Here is a 22,000-nt window from a genome sequence, read left to right as displayed (position 1 = left end):
AATATCTGTTTAGAGGAGTACATGATGTGAGTTAAACTTTGTGTTTGCAGTGTGTTTGAGAATGAAATAATGTCCTACGTCCCCCCAACGGTGACACCGAGACTTGCACAGGCTCACGAAGGCGTGACTCAGGGCTCTCCTCAAGGCTCACCAGGTAGGGACATCCAAACAGCCCTTTTTGTCTCAAGGCTTGTCACTTGATTTAAACATATTACCAGGACTGAAGTCATTGAAAGTGGAAAAATATTATGTCTCATTGTGCTGACAAGTTAGTTTTCTGTTCCACTGCTGTTCCATTGCTATTCCATTGAGAGAGAGAGAGAGAGAAATTTATAAAGAAATGTAAAACCAGATGTAAAAAAAGGAGTCTCATTTGGATATGGACAAGAGTTGGTTTTTTCACACCCTAAGGGAAAACATTCATACCCTAAGGCTTAAAAAAAAAAAATTGTTCTGAGGCAATGACTTTTGTAAATAGAGTGCGGGCAGGCAGTGGTTTTTTTTCGGTTTTTTTGGCTTGTTCAAACTAGCATGTTCCCAAATAAACAGTTGTGTACCATCAACCTGGGAAAGGGCCTACCTAAATAAACAAGCATACAAACTCCTGTTGCCGCCATGACCATAACACCAGATGCGCAGTACAGCTGTGTGCATGTGAAAGGAAATAACTGTGTGACGTATTGGATTGTGTCGTATTAGGATCATAAATATTTTTAAAAATTGAAATAAAAACAGAACATGCGGCAGACTTTATGATGATGCGGACGGTGCCTGAGAACCAAGACTATTATTTTTTTTAGCCTTAGGGAAAACACTGTCCAAAAATGTGTAGAAAACATTGGGTATCTTCATAATTCACCATTGCTTACTTTCAGTAAGGGAAAACACTGTCCGAAAATGTGTAGAAAACATTGGGCATCTTCATAATTCACCATTGCTTACTTTCAGTCCAAAGAGCCCCAGCTAGAGTGCCAGCACCATACAAGAGGGACTTTCAAGCTAAACTCAGGAATTTCTATAGAAAACTGGAATCAAAAGGTTTCGGGCAGGGTCCGGGGAAGTTAAAGTAAGTGCTAGTTTCATTGATTTGAGCAGTGTTCGAGAAGATGCCTGTCTGTTGGCCTGATACTAAGCTGTTCATCTCAAAGGATGTTGATGATATGTTTTTAACTTACGTGTGCTGCAGGTTTTTTCCTACTTCAAGTGTTTAGCAATTTGCTAAAATATTACCACTACTTTTGAATTTAATAAAAAAAGGATTTAAAAAATAAATAAAATTTCGGAAAAAATCACAAGATGTTTTTTCCTTAATTTGCTTGAAGGAGCTCTTAGCTTAAAAAGACATATTCTTCAAGTAGCATGGCCCAATAATCATCTTGTTCATATCTTCCATATTTTACAGGGATAGACATAGCTACTAGACACGTGTAGATCTGGGTTAGAATAGGTCTTCAGCAACCCATGCTTGTCGTAACAGGCGACTATGCTTGTCGTAACAGGCGACTATGCTTGTCGTAACAGGCGACTATGCTTGTCGTAACAGGCGACTATGCTTGTCGTAACAGGCGACTATGCTTGTCGTAACAGGCGACTATGCTTGTCGTAAGAGGCTACTTACGGGATCAGGTGGTCTGGCTCGCTGACTGGGTTCATGGCAGGTCATCATATCCCAATTGCAAGGATCGATGCTCATGATGGCAATTACTGGATTGTCTGGTCCAGACTCGATTATTTGTGGACCGCAGTCATAGAGCTGGAATACAAACAAACAAAAGAACAAACACACTAACAAAACATGGCCACCAGTCCGTTCGTTCAAGACTAGTGAAAATTTAGAGTGACTGGCTGTTTACTGAAAAATATAAATGAACGACAAGTCTGAAATGAGCTGTAGACAAGTTGATATGACAAATGGTGTCCACCCTTGATCTTGTATACATTTAAAAATATGGAAGGTCACTGTGTTTTCAGGTTGACGGTTCGGCGAGACCATGTGTTAGAAGATGCTTTCAATAAAATCATGTCTACACCAAAGAAGGAACTACAAAAAAGTAAACTGTACATCACCTTTGCAGGGGAAGAGGGGTAAGTGAAATGTTTATCATGGCAGGCATCCTACCATCTTCCCGAGGCAAGAGAGTTAACTAACTTTAAAAGTCCAGTTTCCACCCTTGCCGAACTAGGCGGGAATTCCTGGGCTCGATCGTAGCGCCACCAGTGGTTATTGCGAGTTATGTCCCTTCTTAGCCTCTCCTATGGACCAATCAGTTTCCATCACTTGTATTTGTTTCAAACAAAATGGCTGCGCCCAGTCAATACGATCTGATCAATAATTAAGATCTAAATTGTGATAAAATGTGTCTTACATCGCAAAGTGCACCAAATCACGCGAGCACCTTGATTAAAAACATGAAAAGGTTTTGAAAATGTCTGTTGACAACGAGTTGGCGTTGCACATGCTTTGCAAATCCTGCAATCGACCGAAATCTGCACGACAGTCTACGAACCGGATTTCGAGTTCGTTGCGCGATTTTGATTGGACTATGCATATACTCGTCAGTCCAGCCAAAAAACCCATAATACCAGCCTAGTTCGGCTTGGACTTTTATAGTCAGTTTACTCTCTTGCCTCGGGAAGATGGCATCCTCCATTAGCCACTGTATCTTCTCCATTCTGTTAGGATGAATACCCTAAACCCTTTTGCCACCATAGCCTTTTCGTTTTGAGTGACATGATGCTAGAAATAAGACAGATTGGCCTGGACTGGTACTTGGGTCAGGTGGGTCTTGAGTAGGACCAGTGTTTGAAATAATTTTGTAACCCAACAAGACAGCTGGGCAGGTCATCCATAAATGTTGCCTGCCCATCTTCAAAGTTCCCTTTGCTGTAAAAGGCGACTATGATTGTCGTAAGGGGCGACTAATGGGATCAGGCGGTCCAGCTCGCTGACTTGGTTGATACATGTCATCAATCCCAATTGCGTGGATTGATGCTCATGATATTAATCACTGTATTGTCTTGTCCAGACTCGATTATTTACAGACCACTGTCATATAGCTGGAATATTGCTGAGTGCGGCGTTAAACAGCAAACCAACCAACCCAACTGTGTGGATCGAAAACCATGATGTCATTCACTGGATTGTCTTGTCCACATTCATTTATTAGGAATATTGTGGTGTGGTGTGAAGCAACAGACCAACAAATGTAAAACTTACCATGTCTTGTGTTTTCCTTCCACAGTTTAGACTATGGTGGTCCCTCTAGAGAGTTCTTCTTCCTCCTGTCCCGGGAGCTGTTCAACCCATACTATGGTCTGTTCGAGTACTCGGCCAACGACACCTACACTGTACAGATCAGTCCTATGTCAGCCTTTGTGGAGAACGCTCACGAGTGGTAAGAATAATCACTTGAGGACCATCCATTGGATGTTTTATGTTTGTTCTAGAAAATGCTGGAAAATATTAATTTCCTCAGGTCTCACAAAACATAAAAATGCAATATTTTCATGTTTTGATGTAGTATGTATCTTTATAAAATTAAATTACAAGTGCATCATAAATGTATGTATGAGCCCGGGGTTAGCACAGAGTCGCAGTTTTTTATGAAGAGTTGCATCCCTTAGTGAAACATGGATGTGCTGACAGTTGATGGCTGTTCAAATCTCAGAATTTGTGTATCTTGGATTTGACTTGCCGCAGTTATGACCCCTGGTAAGTCAGCACCTTCACTAAGGTTGTAGATGTCTCAAGAACGAATATTTCCGCTCACATTAAGGTGACACCCCATGATATGATTAAAATACTGTTAAGAGCAGACTTGGCGTGGAATTCTCATGAGGTTACCAGGGCTTGTCAAAAGAGCGTGTGTGCCTTGACTGTGTGTCATCATGCACCTATTGTGTGGATCGCTGCTCATGCTATCAACCACTGGTTTTCCTGGTCCAGACTGTTGTGTCCAGGCTTCCAGCTGGAATATTGCTGTTTACAGCATAAAGCAACACTTACTTATTTACTCACTGATGAATTAAGATAGTAATGGTGTATTTTTACAATCTGTCTTTACTCGCTCATAGAGAACTCTGTGTGGACCTAGGTTAGAGCGGATCCCTCTCATTCTATTGCTTGTTGTAAGAAGCAGTTAATTTGAATTGTGTGATCAGGCTCTGTGTCTGTGATGAATGCTTGTCATCATACCCTGATGACGATGTTGGACATTATTGGCTCATTATTTCAACCACGACTTTGTCTGGGCCAGACTTTAGTTTTTTTTATAGGGTCCTGTAAGGCCTTAATTAATTAATTGCTAGATTATCGTCCCTGCCCGACTCACGACTAAACACCCTGACAAATTAATTTTATTTGCCTGAGTGGAATGTTAAGAGCACTGTGATGATATCAGCTGTCAGACAGCCATTTCATGTTTACGACATGCCGTAAACTTGTCTACCACCGACCCCGCGTGATATTGCTGGAATATTGCTAAAAGCGGCATAAAACCATACTCACTCACTCACTCTACCACCGACTCTTGGTGCGTGCCTGCCTTCTGTTTGCTGTCAGCTGTCAAGATGGCTCTTAATATTTTGAAAATACGAGAGTGTGCAAACCATTTAAGACTGGTATGCCTGTCCTTTGTCAGAATCTATGACTCTTATGGAAGACTTCAACTGTTGTGGGGAACTTGACAAGTTAATGACACTTGAGGATAAGTTCATAAACGCACGAGTACAAGTTGGGGCAGGGAATGCGAAAATAGGTTTGACACAGATACATCCGACTGCTACTGTCAAAAGCAATGTTTATTTATTATCTTTGTTATTTCAGTCATCTCTTGTTCATACCAAGGTGACCAGTCTTCAACTTGACAACTTTAATAAAAAATAATAAATCTAAAAGCTCCCTCCCCACATTAAAAAATAAAAGCAGATGATAATCTAGCTATTAATTTGTAATGCCCTAATGATTGCTGAAATATTGCTGACTGTAGTAATGAACATTGATGTTGAGCTATGTTGTAATGAAGGCTGATGTTGAGCTATGTTGTAATGAAGGCTGATGTTGAGCTATGTTGTAGTGAAGGCTGATGTTGAGCTATGTTGTAGTGAAGGCTAATGTTGAGCTATGTTGTAATGAACGCTGATGTTGAGCTATGTTGTAATGAACACTGATGTTGAGCTATGTTGTAATGAACACTGATGTTGAGCTATGTTGTAATGAACACTGATGTTGAGCTATGTCATAATGTGATCATGGTGTGTTTCAGGTTTCGGTTTGCTGGCCGTGTCCTTGGATTGGCCCTCGTCCATCAGTACCTGCTGGATGCCTTCTTCACCAGACCCTTCTATAAAGCTTTACTCAGAGTGTGAGTCACCCACCTTGCAGCATTCCGCACACAAACACAATATAGATGAAATTATTCTAAGTAACTTTCAAATTAGCATTTTTACTTGAAGCTGATTGGTTTGTTCGTTTCAATTGTTTCATTGTTTGTGAAGAGTCTTGTAGCAATGAAGACTGTTAATTAAAAATAACCTATTCAAGATTAGCCCATGTGAATTAATGTTGTCGTTGGCAATCTTTGGAACTTACAACATTAATTGATTTGTGACGTTATCTGTAATTGCTTGTAGTTTATGCCTGCATCCATCCCTGCCTTTCTCTATTCTCGCGTAGGGGGCATTGGTGGCCCAGTCGTCTAAGGCGCCGCAATTCGCTGTGCAGAGTTGCGTCCCTTGGGCACGCCACAAACCTATGATTGTTGGTTCGAATCCCGGTTTGCCCCGATTATGTTTTTAGTTCGTGGGTTTCACCAAAGTGGTAAACGTCTGAGACCTGCATCCCTTCAGGCTTCCTCCCACATTAAGCTGACACACTGGCATACTTAAGTTGGAATACTGTTAAAAGCAGCGTTAACTCACTCACTCACTATTCCCATGTTATAACATGTGTAATATGTGTAATAACATGTGTAATATGAGTAATAACATGCAGGTTTGTGATGCTCAATGGTGATTGTTCAGTTGAAGCAACACAACTTTATTGTTGAGAACAATATATGATGTCATCCATTGTTCATGACATCGCAATGATTACATTACATCTTCTGGACATTAGGCTGCCTTCAGTTCTCTGTTGACGTTTCATACACTTTTCTTCAGTTTCTTTCTCAAAATGACAATTTGTAATGAGCTACTCTGAATTAAGAGACACAGACAGGGTGGATATGCACTCATCTTCCTGAGGCAAGGGAGTTATCTGACTAAACAAGCCTAGTTTCCACCCTTGTGAAATTGGCTGAAATAATTGAGTTCTATTTTGGCTGGGCTGACAAGTGTATGCATAGTCCAATCAAAATCGTGTAACGAAATCGTCATCAAGTTCATCAACTGTTGTGTAGATTTCGGTCAATTGCCGGATTTGAAAGGCATGTGTACCACCAACTCAGCATCAACAGATATTTTCCAAATCCTTTCATGTTTCCAATCAAGGTGCTCACATGATTTGATGCACTTCGCAAAGTAAGACCCAATTTATTACAATATAGACCTTGAATATTGGTCTGATAGTTTGACTTGGTGCCGTTTTAAAGCAAATGCATGTGGTGTGAGAGGTGGAATCTGATTGGTCAATAGGAGGGTCATGGAAGGGACATAACCCATAATACTAAAAAGTAATAGCCACTGGTGGCACTACGATTGAGTCCAGAAATTCCAGCCTAGTTCGGCAAAGATGAAAACTGGACATTTACAGTCAGTTAACTCCCTTGCCTCGGGAAGATGATATGCACTGTGAAGATGGGGAGTAAGAGAGTTTTGTGGTTTGCTTCACAATATCATAAATAGGAACGGGATGACAATGATTTTGAGTATTCATGTTAAGGCAGCCTGTGGCAGTTATCCATGAATGTTTTGTTATTCCGTGGACTCGTGAAGTCCTAAGTTTGTACTGATGTGTGTGCATCTGTCGACTGCAGGCCTTGGTCCTTGGAGGATGTGGAGACGATAGATGCTGAGTTCTACCAGAGTCTGTTGTGGATTAAAGATAATGATATTACCGATGTTGACCTTGACATCACCTTCTCGGTCAGTGAGGAAGTCTTCGGACAGGTGAGATGAAAACTGAGTTTTCCGAAAACAGTGGCATGGTTGTTCATGCCTGTATGCAGGGGTTTAAAATTGCATTACTTGACATCCATGTACAGTATTGTGTACATGCCGAGCAAGTCCTTTCATGACTAGTACTTTGTCCTGGTCCAAGGGATCTGTCATGCTCGATTACCCAGTGTATCATATCTCCATTCTATTGCGATATATGTCCTGGGCCCATTCACCTGTTCTTATGACAAAGCGTTAAAATTAGCCGTCCAATCAAATTACACCGTTCTTTCACGATTGAAACAAGCAGCGATATCACCAATACTAGAAATGCTTTGTTGTGTGTCATCTTGTAGTGTAAGGACATCCATCCCCTGTCTTGATACCCAAGAAAATATAATTTTCCAGCTAAAGTTCATTTATAACAGTCTCCTGATTCAATTAGATATATGTCAAGGGCTTGCCTGAAGAGGCATTGAATGTTGACTATGGGCATTTTTTTAGCTGTTGACTTGAAGCATATGAGTGAGAGTATTTCTGTACTGGGTTAGTGAAAAGAGAGTGGAAGATGGTGGTGCCACTTCTGAAATGAAAATATGGTGGAGAATGGGTCGAGAGTATGTGTCATAGAAATGAGATATGATACACTGAATCGCATAAGGATAGGGATCTCTGCTTTCATTAAATAAGATGTGAATCTATTTTCAAAGAAAATGGAATAAACATCCTTATATTTTGTTGCAATCCTGTTGGGATTCCATGTTAGATTAGGCCCCTGACCCATAACCTAAGCCTCTCATAAATCAAGGACTGGTCAGCTCGGAGCCAGTATGCTGTGTCTGAGTGGGGTATTCATGTTAAACTGCAGCATGGTATCTCAGTGGACTAGCACTATATAGTCGGCATGCCCAGACTGGTACAAGCAGACACACACACACTCACACTCATGTTTTGGATATTTTACACTTGCCCTGTTTGAAGTAAATTATTTCTGATTATCTTAACCCCTGATATTTTCATTGTTGGTAGTTTGGAACGTGATGACATAAAAGGCCGAGGTTCAGTACAGAGTTCTCTCCCCTGGAGATCGACGCTCAGTACAATGGTCAAACTTTCGTAGCGATTCATTTCTGATTCCAAACTCCAACTTGATCAAAAGTGTAAAGTCTGCTTTATATGATACAAGACATGTGTCAAGGGAAAGTTTTGTGTACAATTTGTTATTCAGACAATATCAGATTTAAAATAAGGTTTAAAAAAAAACAGGGCTCAGAATTTTCCTTTTCGTTTTTTGTCATTTACAAATAGTAGATCCTGCTCGTTTTGCCTGAGAATATATATTTGGTACAGAAGTTTCTGAACCATTGTGTGTTGTCTGCCTCCCTCCCCAGGTGACAGAGCGAGAGTTGCGGCCGAATGGGAAGAACCTGCCAGTGACAGAGCGAAACAAGAAGGAATACATCGAGAAGATGGTCAAGTGGAGGCTGGAGCGCGGAGTCACAGAACAGACAGACAGTCTCATCAGGGGCTTCCACGAGGTCAGTAACACCAGCTGACCATTGGTCACTCCTGTACCCAAGGAAGACTTGGCTGTCACTTTTGTCCAATAAGGGTTCAAGGGCAGAACAGGTCTTTGTACTAGATGCTTGTCCTAAGGGGGTCAGTGGGTTTAAGCTCCCACGACGTCATTAACACCAGGTTCAGTGCCCAAGGAAAACATGGTGCCACAATACTCTAGGCTGGGTCAGTTCTATCCAAGATTCCTGGGCAGGATAGACCCACAGTACTCTTTTCTTGTTGTCCAAGGATCAGGTGGTCTGATGGTGTGGATCATTGCTCTGGTTGTCAACTGTTTGTCTTCGTGGTTCAGTTATTTGTAAGCCTGTGGTGATTCTTGGTTAGAACAGGTCACCAGCAGCCTATTTGTGTTGTGAGGGATGACTGTAAAGATCAAATGGTCAGGCTAAGTGACTTGGTTGATAGCATGTCATTGCACCCCGACAGCATGGCACGGGCATAATGTCATCCCTGTGAAGATTCCGGGGTAGAATAGGTCCTCAGCAACCCATACTTGCCGTAAAAGGCGACTGTGCTTGTCATAAGAGGCGACTAACAGGAACAGGTGGTCAGGCTCCGTTGACTTGGTTGATGCATGTCATCGTATCCCAATCGGCTAGATCGATGCTCAAGATGTTAATCACTGGATTGTCTGGCCCAGACTTGATTATTTACAGACCGCAGTCATATAGCTAGAATATTGCTGAGTGGCGTTAAATAACAAACAAACAAAATGGTCATAATATTTGAATAGACCATGGTTTATCTGATCCATACTCGGTCGTTTACCGACTTCTGTCATATAGCATGAGTATTGCTGAGTGTGAAACAATTATTTGTAGCCTGTTGTGAAAGGGATAGACATGGCCCCTAGTCCAAACGTCCTTAGGGGGCAGTTGGGTAGCCTTGTGGTTAAAGCGTTCGCTCGTCACGCCGAAGACCCAGGTTCATTTCCCGACATGGGTACAATGTGTGAAGCCCATTTCTGGTGTCCCCCTCCGTGATATTGCTGGAATATTGCTAAAAGCAGCGTAAAACCATACTCACTCTCTCACCATAAGTCCTTAGACAAACAAACTTTCCTAGAATCTAGTTATGTTACGTACACAGTCTAAATTGAGCTGTTGACAGCTTTGATTTGTCCCTTTTGTCTCAGTGGCACGGTTGGCCCAGTCTTCTGAATGAAGCTGACGCACCATAATATAACTGGAATGCATTGGAGTGCTCACTCACTCACTCACTCACTCACTCACTCACTCACTCACTTTACTCACTCACTCACTCACTCACTCACTTGTGTCTACATGGTCAACACTTGCTTATCATGGCTGGAATATAGCCCACTGTGGTGAAAACAGCACCACTTCATGCTCAATGTGATAAAGGGTAGTGAAGCACATTGTACTTGATGTTTGGTTTTTCATGTGAAGCTTTTGGCCTTACAGGTGATTGAGTCTCGACTTGTATCTCTGTTTGATGCGAGGGAACTGGAGCTTGTGATTGCGGGGACGGTGGAGATTGACATCTCGGACTGGAGGAGGAACACTGAGTATAGATCTGGTGAGGAAACATGTCTTTTCTTGTCCTACGCAATCTCATAAAAGTGAGACCTATATTCGATACAATGCCTCTCTGTGTGAAGATCTAATTACCCCTTCATGTATAGTGAATATGGTTAAAATAAGCAACTAAGCAGTAAAGCTGACAGTATGTACTTGTACTGAATTTCCTGGGCACAACATGCTTGAGATTGTGTGTTGCATTTGTGTCCTCTGTTAAACCTGGGTTTGGACTGGAGGTAGTAGTTGCATATCAAAATCTGTAATCTCCTCCACAAATTACACGCCTAGAATATCAATAATACAGACATCTTAAAGAACTACCAGGGATTTATCTAGATGTGCCCATTGGCAGATATTCATACCCACACTTACCCAAATGTCAGTAACCAAATTCCAAATTGGAATGAAAAACCTTCCCTGTTCATGTTACTATAGTTATAACTAATGTCATGGCCTTGTACTTCACTGATAACGCGGACAATAAACACGATAAAGTGAAAGAGGCTTTAATGCACGCACGCAGGGGCACACACACACACACGCACACACACACACACACACACACACACACACACACACACACACACACACACACACACACACACACACACACACACACACACACACACAGAGTTTGATAATTTTTTACTTATCCTGCATTACTCCTTAATGCATTCACTGCTTACTTACGACAACTAAAAGGACAGCGCTGCGAAGGTCTTGGGTGAAGAAATAAAGTTGTTGTTCTCAAGTCCCAATCAGTGGCCGTCCGTCGCTGTCCTGTGACCTTGATGACACCTAAGGTCATCTTCACATCACTGCTTGTCGTAGCACAGCTAGGATGTGTCCAAGCGGAGCTCTCCTTTTGGATTAATTTTAGACCTTCAGTTTGTCTACAATCTTAAAAATTGATCTGCGATGGGTGATGTATTCTTTTCATATTACTTTCACCATGTTGTGTAGTTTTATGTGAATTAATTAGGCGTGAAAAGACTCTTGTCTTTTTTCCCGCCAAAATATTGTTGTTCGTCGCCATTTTGAATTGTGTTACAATCGTTTGCCTGCCAAGGTAGTCATATTGTTTACAATTCTCAGCTACGTATGTATAACATATTCTTATGTTTTTAAATACTACTAGCTTTGGCGTAACAGTGAGTTGCGTATACTAAAATTATTGTATACTTTTTCAACTCGTTAAAAATATGGTTGCCGATAGATTAATATCAAATCTACAGCTTTCTTCCAGTCCCGCTTCATCAACAATTCTTTTATTGCGTACCTATGTTTATGCGATTAAATAGTTTTTTGTTGGTATTTTTGGTTTTACATTGAGTTGCGTATATGAACTTTGTATACCGACACATAGTAGCCGTTTTCGCCAAATGCGGTGCCGTTTTCGCCAGAGAAATCGGTGACGTTTTGCTGAGGTGCCGTTTTAGCCTGCACCCCTCTTGCAACTCGTAGTTTTTGCCGATAGATTATTGTTCAATTCTATGGCATTCTTCCAGTACTGCCTCATCAACAGTGGCGTAATTGTGTAACTTATGATTGAGCGTGGTACTATTTATCGTGGGAAAAATCTTACAAAGATTATCATCCACGTTGTTTGGTTTGCGCGCAGATGTGCTCTCCAAACCCTAAATGAAAATATAAATACCCTTGGTTTACATTGAGTTGCGCATACAAAAATATTGTATACCCTTGCAACTCATAAATTTGCCGATAGATTAGTATTCAAATTCTTCGGCACTCTTCCAGTATTGTCTCATCAACAAGGGTTTAATTGCGTAACATACCTTTGAGCATTGTACTAATTGTCGTGGAAAAAACCTTACAAAGATTATCATCCACGTTGGTTGGTTTGCGCGCGGATGTGCTCTCCAATCTCTAAATGTAAATAGCCTTGGTTTACATTGAATTGCGTATATAAAAATATTGTATACCCTTGCAATTCGTATTTTTGCCGATAGATTACTGTTCAATTCTACGGCATTCTTTCAGTACCATTTCTTCAATGGGTTAATTGCGTAACTTATGTTTGCGTGGTGTACATATTGTCGTGGAATAATCGCCCAAAGCTCTTTATCCACGGTCATAGGCATGCACGTAGATGTGCTCGCCAAAATTTAAAATGTAATTTTTGTGTAAATCTCTAATCCAACGAGTTTACTATATAAAAGCAGATTACTCACAATCATATTTTGCAGTTATTCCGTCGTGAGACGAGAGGAATGTCATTATCGCAGAATAGCGAATGACATATGGTTCTGTCATTACCACCCAACCGTTATTATCGGCAGGTATTATGACGTCTGTGATTGCAGAAGTACACCATCCACCGAAATCAACAATACCGGAGGATTTTGTGAGTATCGTAACTGCTCCTATTTTTTCAGCCGCCGGACACTTCCAGATACATGTATGATAATCTGTGACGTCGGCGACAGCACCAGCACCAGCGTATCGAGATGCTATGATGGGGGTAGATTAGACGCAAGCCTTGATCCAGTCAATACTTTTGAGCTTTGTGTCTGATTTATCTGCGCCGAGCGCAGCACTTGACTACAACCCAAGCACTTCTATTACGCAAGCGGCGCACGATCAGCTTAGCGCTGTTCCAACATATCCAGCATAGACCTGCGCCGAGCGCAGCGTCTGACTGATACCCAAGCGCTCCTATCACGCAAGTGACGCACGATCAGCTTAGCGCTGTTCCAACATATCCAGCATAGACCTGCGCCGAGCGCAGCGTCTGACTGCTACCCAAAGCGCTCATATTACGCAAACGTCGCACGATCAGCTTAGCGCTGTTCCAACATTCCAGACCTGCGCTGAGCGCAGCGTCTGCGTACCAATCAAGGTCTCTACAATGACGTTAGCCCAAGTCTTACAGTGTACTCGGTTACGTAACCGGCACATGATCAGCTTAGCACATGTACCCAATTGGGAAGCAGACCATCTCGTGTCAGTAACGCCTTCCCCGGATAACAGGGTAAATAAGAGGGACACCACGAGGTCATTGGAGGAAGACTTCTCCAAAACTCACATTTGCTCCGTGATTTAAGCGACCAATATCGTCAATGTTTGCAGTGGATCAGAATCTATTAGAGGATAACCCTATCTGATTAGATCACTTCCAAACTATGGTGTTTTTCCTACAGCGTCAGTTTGACCACAGGAAAATTCATCTTGAGACCGTTCTGACGGAGATTACCGTTACACCCAAGACTTTATAGCGTTTCCAACTGAGATGCTGGTTTCAAGGGCAGTCTATTACTTCAACCTTGGTCATCTACTCCCCTGTTCAACGAACAGATCGCAGACACGCACGTCAAGTTCCCAAAAAGCTTGGAAAGTCCAAGCGGGCTGGCAAGTCAGTGAATTATAAGCCTAGATGCGCGTTTCTCAGGGAAGACCAGCATTCCCTTACTGAGAAAGGGAGTGGCAGAGACAAGTCTCAAGGACGATTTCGTACTTATCGCACTATATCATGGTGTCCGTATAAGGGTAGAGATAACCCCACCGTTGACCACAGTTTGATTGGGAAAATCCAACCAGGACCCAGACAAGGACCCAGACAAGATGAGAATGATCCACAATCTCTGTGTTCAACGAACGTTTGATTCTACATAGTCTCGACTATCCATCCCAACCGTAGACTTTTCAGGTCCAGTTCATTGGGGTTCACTACCAATGGTAGTATTTCCCATTTGACATGTCAGTGACACTTATGGCTATTTACAGGAGTAATGAAGCCAATAACTATCTACACGTGACGAACACTTGGTTCGAGTCGTAGATGGAGGGCGATCTACTGTATCATCAACACACGTCAATAACTGGGATAGACAATCAACGAGGCGAAGTCGGGAGTATTCTCCTTCCTATTGACTTCAGTTCATAGGAGACCTGTTTAAGACAGACCAGGATATCCTATCTGTACCGAGGGACAGATGGCACAAGTTTCTACTTCTTTTGTCATCTACTCTACACCAACCACACACACTTCGCCAGTGGCAAGTGTTGCTAGGGTTAATCACCTCGGCACAGGAGTTAACTAGCATGGGCTGCTTACAACTGCGACCAATTCAATTTTTTCCTGAACCCTTACATCAGGAGTCAGGATCCACTCAAGGCCATCACTCTACCGACTAAGCTAGAGCCTTGCCTCAATTTGTGGCGCTGAATGTCCGCGGAGTCTGTTTATTCGGGTTTTCCCCGAATACACACCTGTTTGTGGCATCCCCTTTCAGGGGTGGAGTCTTCACTTACAAGACCAGATAAGCTCAGGGCTATGGCCCGGCGCAAAATGGAAGTGGCACATAAACAACTTGGAGTTGGAAGCTTTAATTCTGGCTATATCACATTGGCAGAATCAACTACAGTTAGCCCGACTCGCTATATCCACAGACAACAGCACTGCAGTGTGGTGCCTGTGCAATCGGGGAACAACACACTCCCACTCTCCACTTCTAAGGACATTCAGATTTCTTCCATCTAGTGGATCGGCTGTGACTAAGGTTCATAGTTCAGCACATCCCCGGATGTAGAAACATACTGGCCGATACTTTATTACGTCCAGACAGGGTGGCTCCCACCGAGTGGAAATTTCTCACAGAAGCATTCCAGTTACTGCTTCAGGAATTCAGGCAACCAAACATTGACTTGTTTATTACTTGCCTAGGCCACCAACTCATGACGTATATCTCCCCGTTGACGGATCCGCAGACTTGGGCGGTGGACGAGTTCAGTATCACTTGGGAAGGGCAAAGAACTAACACTCTTCTGCCACCACTTTTACTTCCCAAGGTGCTACAGGGGATCAAGGAGACAAGGTATCTCGATCTCTCCTTTGGTCGCACCCTGGTAACCGGCGAGAGGGTAGTTCGTCAAGCTCGGAAAAATCTAAAACGATTCACTTCCCCTCTCACAGTGGTCCAACCTACTCATCCACCCTCAACAGAAAATTGCCTCACCCAACGTCTGCACGCATGGTTCGTCTTTAAAAGGCGTTTAAGTGCGAAGGGTTATTTCGACACGGGCAGCAAAGCTATAGCTTTAGTTCATCGTTACTCTCCCAGAGACGACGATGACAAGTGGGGATCACTTGAGACTTTTTACAGAGAAGAAAAGAATCAAGACCCTACGATTGCGTCACAATTCCTAGAGGAATACCTCCTACATTGCGTACCCAAGAACACTTGGAAGGTAGCACCATTACTACGTAATTGGCTGCAATTATCTTAGTGTTGGCCGTTTCCAGAAAATCACAGTGTGATTAAGGTCACGGAACTACAGGCCATATTATGCTCATTCAGATTTGAGTATCAGAAGGCCAAGTTCCAGCCACCTGATTGGGACTTGAACGTGGTACTTCGAGGTTTGCGAGGGCCCCCTTCGAGCCCCTCATTGCATCCTCATTTTCAAGCTCCTTCCCAGCGCGTGACACCTTCGTTACACTCTCGGTATAGTAAAGAGAGCTCCGCGAACGTGCTATCGCTGTGAGGAGCTTGGACATCACCAAGGAAACAATGGTTTCTCTTGGCATTAGCAATGGCGGTACGGGTGAGCGAACTACATGTGATCGACTCAACCCGGATCCGTTTTGAGCATGGGACACACGGAACGGGACATCGAGGGTTATGCTGGGATTTTATTGCTAAAATCTACTACCAGGCCAACCCGACCGTTCCTTCACCATCCCACCGATATAGACTATTGTGGGAATCGTACATGGTGAAGTTCTCCTGGGCTCGGTGCGAGCAGTTCGAGTTTTCATTCGACGCTCCAAGACTAGGCGTGGTTCGTCCACGACAGAAGTTTGTCGCATAATCGCAAACACCATATCTCTATGGTTACGCGCAGTAATCCTTCAGGCCTACGAGATCATCAAACGGAACTCGCCGAGAGCGAATTACCCTCAAGATCTCAAGGTGTCAGCCTTACCAGGGCTCAACACGGCAATTGTGGTTTTGGAATAATCACGGAAGGATATTTCTGGAGATTCGACACATATTTTCGTTAGTCATAACCTTCGCGTTGGGGCTCTCGAGGATGTCGAAGACGTTCGAAGTTTGGCCCTCTGGTTGTTATCCTGCAGATTGCCAACCCCCGACGCAAATAATGAATTCGCCCTACACAGAGCCAGTCTACTTCCATGTGCAGTCACTCAGTCGCCACCAGTGGAAGAATATTAGACAATCTTGTTTGTCAGCGACGGCTCTAAGACGCAGTAAGTAAAGAATTAGCTGAATAGCTATTATTTTCTTTATTACTAAGCGTGTATAGGGAATTTCTCTTTAATTCCTATGTTCAATCTTTTTGATTTTTGAACAACCCTACCGTAATGGCGTTTTTGTCTGAACTTTTCCGCTTCACGGTTTATCGACCAACTGGTGTCGTATTGCAGGGTGTGAATTATTGAGGTTTCTGTATTCTGAAGGTTTACCCACCTCCAAACCGTCCGATACAGATGCATTAAGGAGTAATGCAGGATAAGTAAAAAATTTAGTAAAATCTAAATATTTTTTACATTTGTATACTTATCCTGCATTACTACGCTTAAGGCCCACCCGTCGTTAGACTTGCCTCCCCACTTTGGCTTCAGAAACCTCAAAAGTATGTTTTTCTAAGAGCTTGGGCGACAGGCAGTGATGTGAAGATGACCTTAGGTGTCATCAAGGTCACAGGACAGCGACGGACGGCCACTGATTGGGACTTGAGAACAACAACTTTATTTCTTCACCCAGGACCTTCGCAGCGCTGTCCTTCTAGTTGTCGTGAGTAAGCAGTGAATGCATTAAGGAGTAATGCAGGATAAGTATACAAATGTAAAAAATATTTAGATTTTACTAATTCTACATAATCCCTGGTACTAGCAAGTGTTGTGAAATTTAGATGAAGACTGAGAATTATATTTGGATCTTGTCTTAATACCAGTGTGCAGATATTTCATCTTTATATATTAAATCCAAGACTAATAACATAATAACATTCAGGAAGGACTAGTGACATTTCCTTGTGGACTACAATTTCACCATGAGGTATAATGAGTGCAGTGTTAAACAACAAACACAACTCAGAGCGAGGTAGATGATGGCATTTTGTTGAATGTTTCAGGCTACCACGACCAGCACACTGTCATACAGTGGTTCTGGATGGCTATAGAGAAGTTCAATAACGAGAGGCGGCTACGCTTGTTACAGGTAATGTAGGACATAGTTTCACTTTAGGGCTTGTATTATCTCCCACCAAGAAGTGGAATGGGGTATATAGGGCTGGGCTCCTGCCATACCTCTGTCTGTCCAACATCAGTGGGGACAAGTCTTTTTGAAGGCTGCTTTTGATACAAGGATTAAGGTAAAAACCCAATGGGAGTACGGGTGGCTCAGTCATCTAAGGCGCTGCTATTCACTCATCTTCCCGAGGCAAGAGAGTGAACTGACTATAAAAGTCCAATTTCCACCCTTCCTGATCTAGGCTGGAATTCCTGGGCTCGATTGTAGCACCACCAGTGGCTATGACGAGTTATGTCCCTTCTATGCCTCTCCTATGGACCAATCAGATTCTACCTATTCTACCTATTCTACCCAATCAGATTCTATTCGTATCACTTGCATTTGCTTCAAAGAAAACAGTGGTGTCCAATCAGGACGATCTAATCGATAATCAAGGACTATATTGTGATGAAACGGGTCTTACATCGCGAAATGCATCAAATCACATGAGCACCTTGATTAAAAACATGAAAAGATTTGGAAAATATCTGTTGACAACGAGTTGGCGGTGCACATGCTTTGCATATCCTGAAGTCAACCGAAATCTGCACAACAGTGTACGAACGGGATTTCGATTTCGTTGCGCGATTTTGATTGGACTATGCATAGACTCGTTAGTCCAGCCAAAATGTAACTCCATAATACCAGCCTAGTTCGGCAAGGGTGGAAACTGGACTTTTATCGTCAGTTAACTCTCTTGCCTCGGGAAGATGCTATTCACTGTGCAGACATTTGAGCCACACCAGAAACCTGTGATCGTTGGTTCAGATCCCGATTCACCCCAATTATGTTTCTAAGTTTGTCAGCACCATACACATGTTTGTGGATTTCACTAAAGTTGTGAACACCTGAGGTTTGCTTCACTTCGGTCCTTCCTTCCATATTAATCTGACACGCCATGATAACTGGAATACTGTTAGAAGTGGCATTATACCTTACTTACTCATTCACTGCTTCGTGTTGGGATACGTCTGGCCCAGACTTCTAAGGCACCGGAATTCGCTGAGTTGCGTCCTTTAGCTGTGCTAGAAAGCTATGGTTGCTGGTTTGGATCCTAGATCCGCCCAGATTTCTCAGCACCAAATCTGTGCTGGTCGGTCTCAGATGTCAAAGGCCTGCATCACTTTGAGCTTTCTTCCCACATCAAGCAGACACACCATGATCTAAGTGAAATACTGTTCAAAGCGGTGTTAGACCCAACTCACTCACTCACTGTGTCACCCACTGTGTCACCCACTGTGTCACCCACTGTGTCACCCACTCACTCACTCACTCACTCACTAACTCACTCACCCACCCACCCACCCACTCACTCACTCACTCACTCACTCACTCACTCACTCACTCACTCACTCACTCTGTTTCCAGTTCGTGACAGGAACGTCCAGTATACCCTATGAAGGTTTCTCAGCACTGCGAGGCAGTAATGGCCCAAGGAAGTTCTGTATTGAGAAGTGGGGCAAACAGACAAGTCTTCCAAGGTTTGTCATAAACAAAATGATGTTTTTTTTGCCTTTTAGAACAAGATCCATATTATTCTTCCTGAGAAAGAAGGTTTGATGAAAGGGTAATCCTTGGGGAAAAGTAATTTTTAAGCTACTTGTTATTTTTTCCTCAAATAAACTTTTGAAAAACAGTTTAAACTCAATAATTATTTGTCCTTGAAGCCACACAGCACATGTTGCTGAGTGTTTGAAATTGCTTCACTAAAAATAACAAGGAGAAATCACACATGAATTTAAACATGACATTTCTCCTCAGCAAGCTCTCACTTCTCAGAATTGGTCATAGATTCTCTTTTAAAAACAAGAGGTGAACTTGCTTTAGAAATACTGTTAATTGTTAAATGTTGCTACCTCTCAAGTTGTTAAGCTTAAGTTATTCAGCTTATCACAAACATTTTGTTTGGATTCAATATCCTTGCACATACAGGTTCACTTTAATCAAATTGGTTCAGTATCATCTAATTCTACAGAGGTCAAGCTTTTTTGTTGTGATGAATAAGGAAAACGATTTTTACATTCAATATTGTGTTTGTTAACTAAATAACAGTGCTATATGATTAAAAAATATTTAGAAGTTGAAGTTGCCTTTGATATTATATGTAGATGCACATTTACAATATGTTACACATTTTGTCTGTTTACATTCTTCAAAACTAGAAAACGGAAGAGTATTTATGTTTCCCGCATTGTTAAGAGCAATGTACTCCTTTGTTCCAGAGCTCACACGTGTTTCAACAGACTTGATCTTCCACCATATTCCTCCTCCGAATCCCTGTTTGAGAAACTTGTCATGGCAGTCGAGGAAACCAGCACCTTCGGCATCGAGTGAACAGTCACCAAGGCGGTCACTTTGACACTGAAAGAAGAGAAGGGACACCATGTGTTCTAGTGGAGATCTGTTCAGGTCATGATTCACACTGTGTTGGAGTCTGTTTTACAGGTCATGTGTTCTGCCAGTCATCTGTTCAGGGCATGATACAGGTTGTGTTCGGCTCTGTGTACAGGTCCTATGTTCTGGTAGAGATCTGTTCAGGGCATGCTAAAGGCTGTGTTAGGCTCTGCGTACAGGTCATGTGTTCTGGTAGAGATCTGTTCAGGGCATGCTACAGTTGTGTTTGGCTCTGCGTACAGGTCCTATGTTCTGGTAGAGATCTGTTCAGGGCATGCTACAGTTGTGTTTGGCCCTGTGTACAGGTCCTAGGTTTTAATAGAGATTTGTTCAGGGCATGCTAAATGCTGTGTTGGGCTCTGGGTACAGGTCCCATGTTCTGGTAGAGATCTGTTCAGGGCGTGATACAGATTGAGCATCTGATGCAGGTACTGTTCAGGGATATAGGCCGTTCTGTTCTAGGTTCTGTGTGTGGAGACACGGCTATCATTGCCACCTAGTCTTCAAGCAGCTCACCCACTCACTCACACATCTAGTCAAACGGGGACTTCATGCTCAAAGCAACACAGCTCAAGGTCAAACAATGTGATTCCTCAAGCTGAAGGATGAAAGATGAAAAACCATTACAATATTTCTGCTCACTGAGAAAAGATAGGAGGGAGTCAAGTTTGACTTGGTTTTCCATAGACGTCACATGTAACTTGTGAGTGACAACTCAAATACCGGGTAGGTATATCCATATAGCCACAACCACAAAGTGGTTTACGGTCTCCTCAACACACCAATACCATTTGCAGGGTAGAAGTGAACAACATGGAGAAGAAGCAGGGCTTGAGACATTGCCGAGTCCAGGTCCAGTGCTCCAAGATACTATGGCAATAACAACCCACCCATGCAATATTGGCTTGAGCATCATGTATCCTAGCTGCGAAATCATGACTATGTACTGCTCCAGAACTACTATCCAGTACTGGTTGATAATTCTTGGATCTCCATCCTCCCTTCAGTATCACTCATATAGAGTCTGACACTGAGTCTGATAGGAAAAATCACTTCAAAAGCAATAAAAAATAGTAAGGATATTGTGGAAAAAAGTTTGAACCCTAGCTCCGAGACCATTTGAACCAGAAAACAGAGTTAACAAAACATTGAGCTCATTTGCATACCAAGTAGTGATCGCCGTCTCACTCGGTTATATTGTTTCTAATATACAAAAAGGTTTTTATCAAAATATTTTGAAGAACGTCGATGAAGTGGTTTGGAGATTGGGTTATATCAATTGAGTAACATTTCGTAAATGTGCATTTTTCCGCACAAAATCAACATTGGAGAGCAACATTATACACAAGTAATAATTATTTCCATAAATAAATAATAAATAATAATTGTATACCAAAATAAAATAGAGTGTTGGTATTAATCAAGTGTGTTTTGTGCACACTAGAAAATATTTGATGAGAAACAAGTGATACTGGATAGTAAAAAGGTGCAAGTATGTAGCTACGACTTTGTAGCTATGCGTATGTCATTATAGAAGTAGCTTGCAGTAGTAGCACCATACCAAAGACTGTATGTAGATTTTAGTCCAGCCTCATCACCAAAGTTCCCTATGTATTAAGAATGTCAGCTGGTGTGATTTTGTAATGACAAACTTGTGTATGGTCGTCCTGATGACATAATGTAAGTCAGCCCGTCACCAATATGAAGTGGTTCAGCAAAGAATCATGAACTAAAAGTCAAAAGATGCATGTAATAAGGGGAGATAACTCCCATTGTGTGACATGTCACATATTGCTTATGATTGATTGAAGTTGTGCTGCAATGACGCCTCTACATTGTAAGCTCATTGTATGGTCAATGTAGGATAACATCAATGGAAGGTCACTCTACATTAGAAATTAAGGACAATTTGAAAATGTACACCTTTTTATTGATTTGCAAAAAAATTACACTAACATATAGATATTTTGATGTTTTTTTACAGATAAATATTTTGTCTATATGTGGTTAAAAGACAATTTAATACTTTTAATTATACTTTTATTGAACCTGAATGATTACATTAAGTGTGAATTTGGCATTGTAGTTAACAAGTGCCTCGTAATAAAATGCACA

The 22,000-nt window shown here is 42.1% G+C and overlaps 1 protein-coding gene across 5 annotated transcripts in view; it reads left to right on the top strand.

Moving 5' to 3' along the window:
* LOC124143117 (E3 ubiquitin-protein ligase HECW2-like) overlaps positions 1–21,247 on the top strand; it is a 78,586-nt gene extending 57,339 nt beyond the window's left edge. For all 5 annotated transcript variants that reach the window (XM_048387974.1, XM_048387982.1, XM_048387976.1 and 2 more), the window contains 11 exons: positions 51–154; positions 949–1,066; positions 1,972–2,085; positions 3,243–3,395; positions 5,265–5,363; positions 6,975–7,107; positions 8,487–8,633; positions 10,098–10,212; positions 17,334–17,419; positions 18,860–18,972; positions 19,714–21,247. In XM_048387974.1, coding sequence (XP_048243931.1) covers positions 51–154; positions 949–1,066; positions 1,972–2,085; positions 3,243–3,395; positions 5,265–5,363; positions 6,975–7,107; positions 8,487–8,633; positions 10,098–10,212; positions 17,334–17,419; positions 18,860–18,972; positions 19,714–19,825 — 1,294 coding nt within the window. In that variant the 3' untranslated portion in view covers positions 19,826–21,247. The remainder of the gene's footprint in view (positions 1–50; positions 155–948; positions 1,067–1,971; positions 2,086–3,242; positions 3,396–5,264; positions 5,364–6,974; positions 7,108–8,486; positions 8,634–10,097; positions 10,213–17,333; positions 17,420–18,859; positions 18,973–19,713) is intronic.
* The last annotated feature ends 753 nt before the right edge of the window (positions 21,248–22,000 follow it).

This window comes from Haliotis rufescens, unplaced genomic scaffold (genome assembly GCF_023055435.1).
Source record: "Haliotis rufescens isolate VD_foot unplaced genomic scaffold, xgHalRufe1.0.p SCAF_10, whole genome shotgun sequence".
Lineage (NCBI taxonomy): Eukaryota > Metazoa > Mollusca > Gastropoda > Lepetellida > Haliotidae > Haliotis > Haliotis rufescens.
Note: the sequence above shows the minus strand (reverse complement) of the source record. Positions and strands in the feature narration are given on the sequence as shown.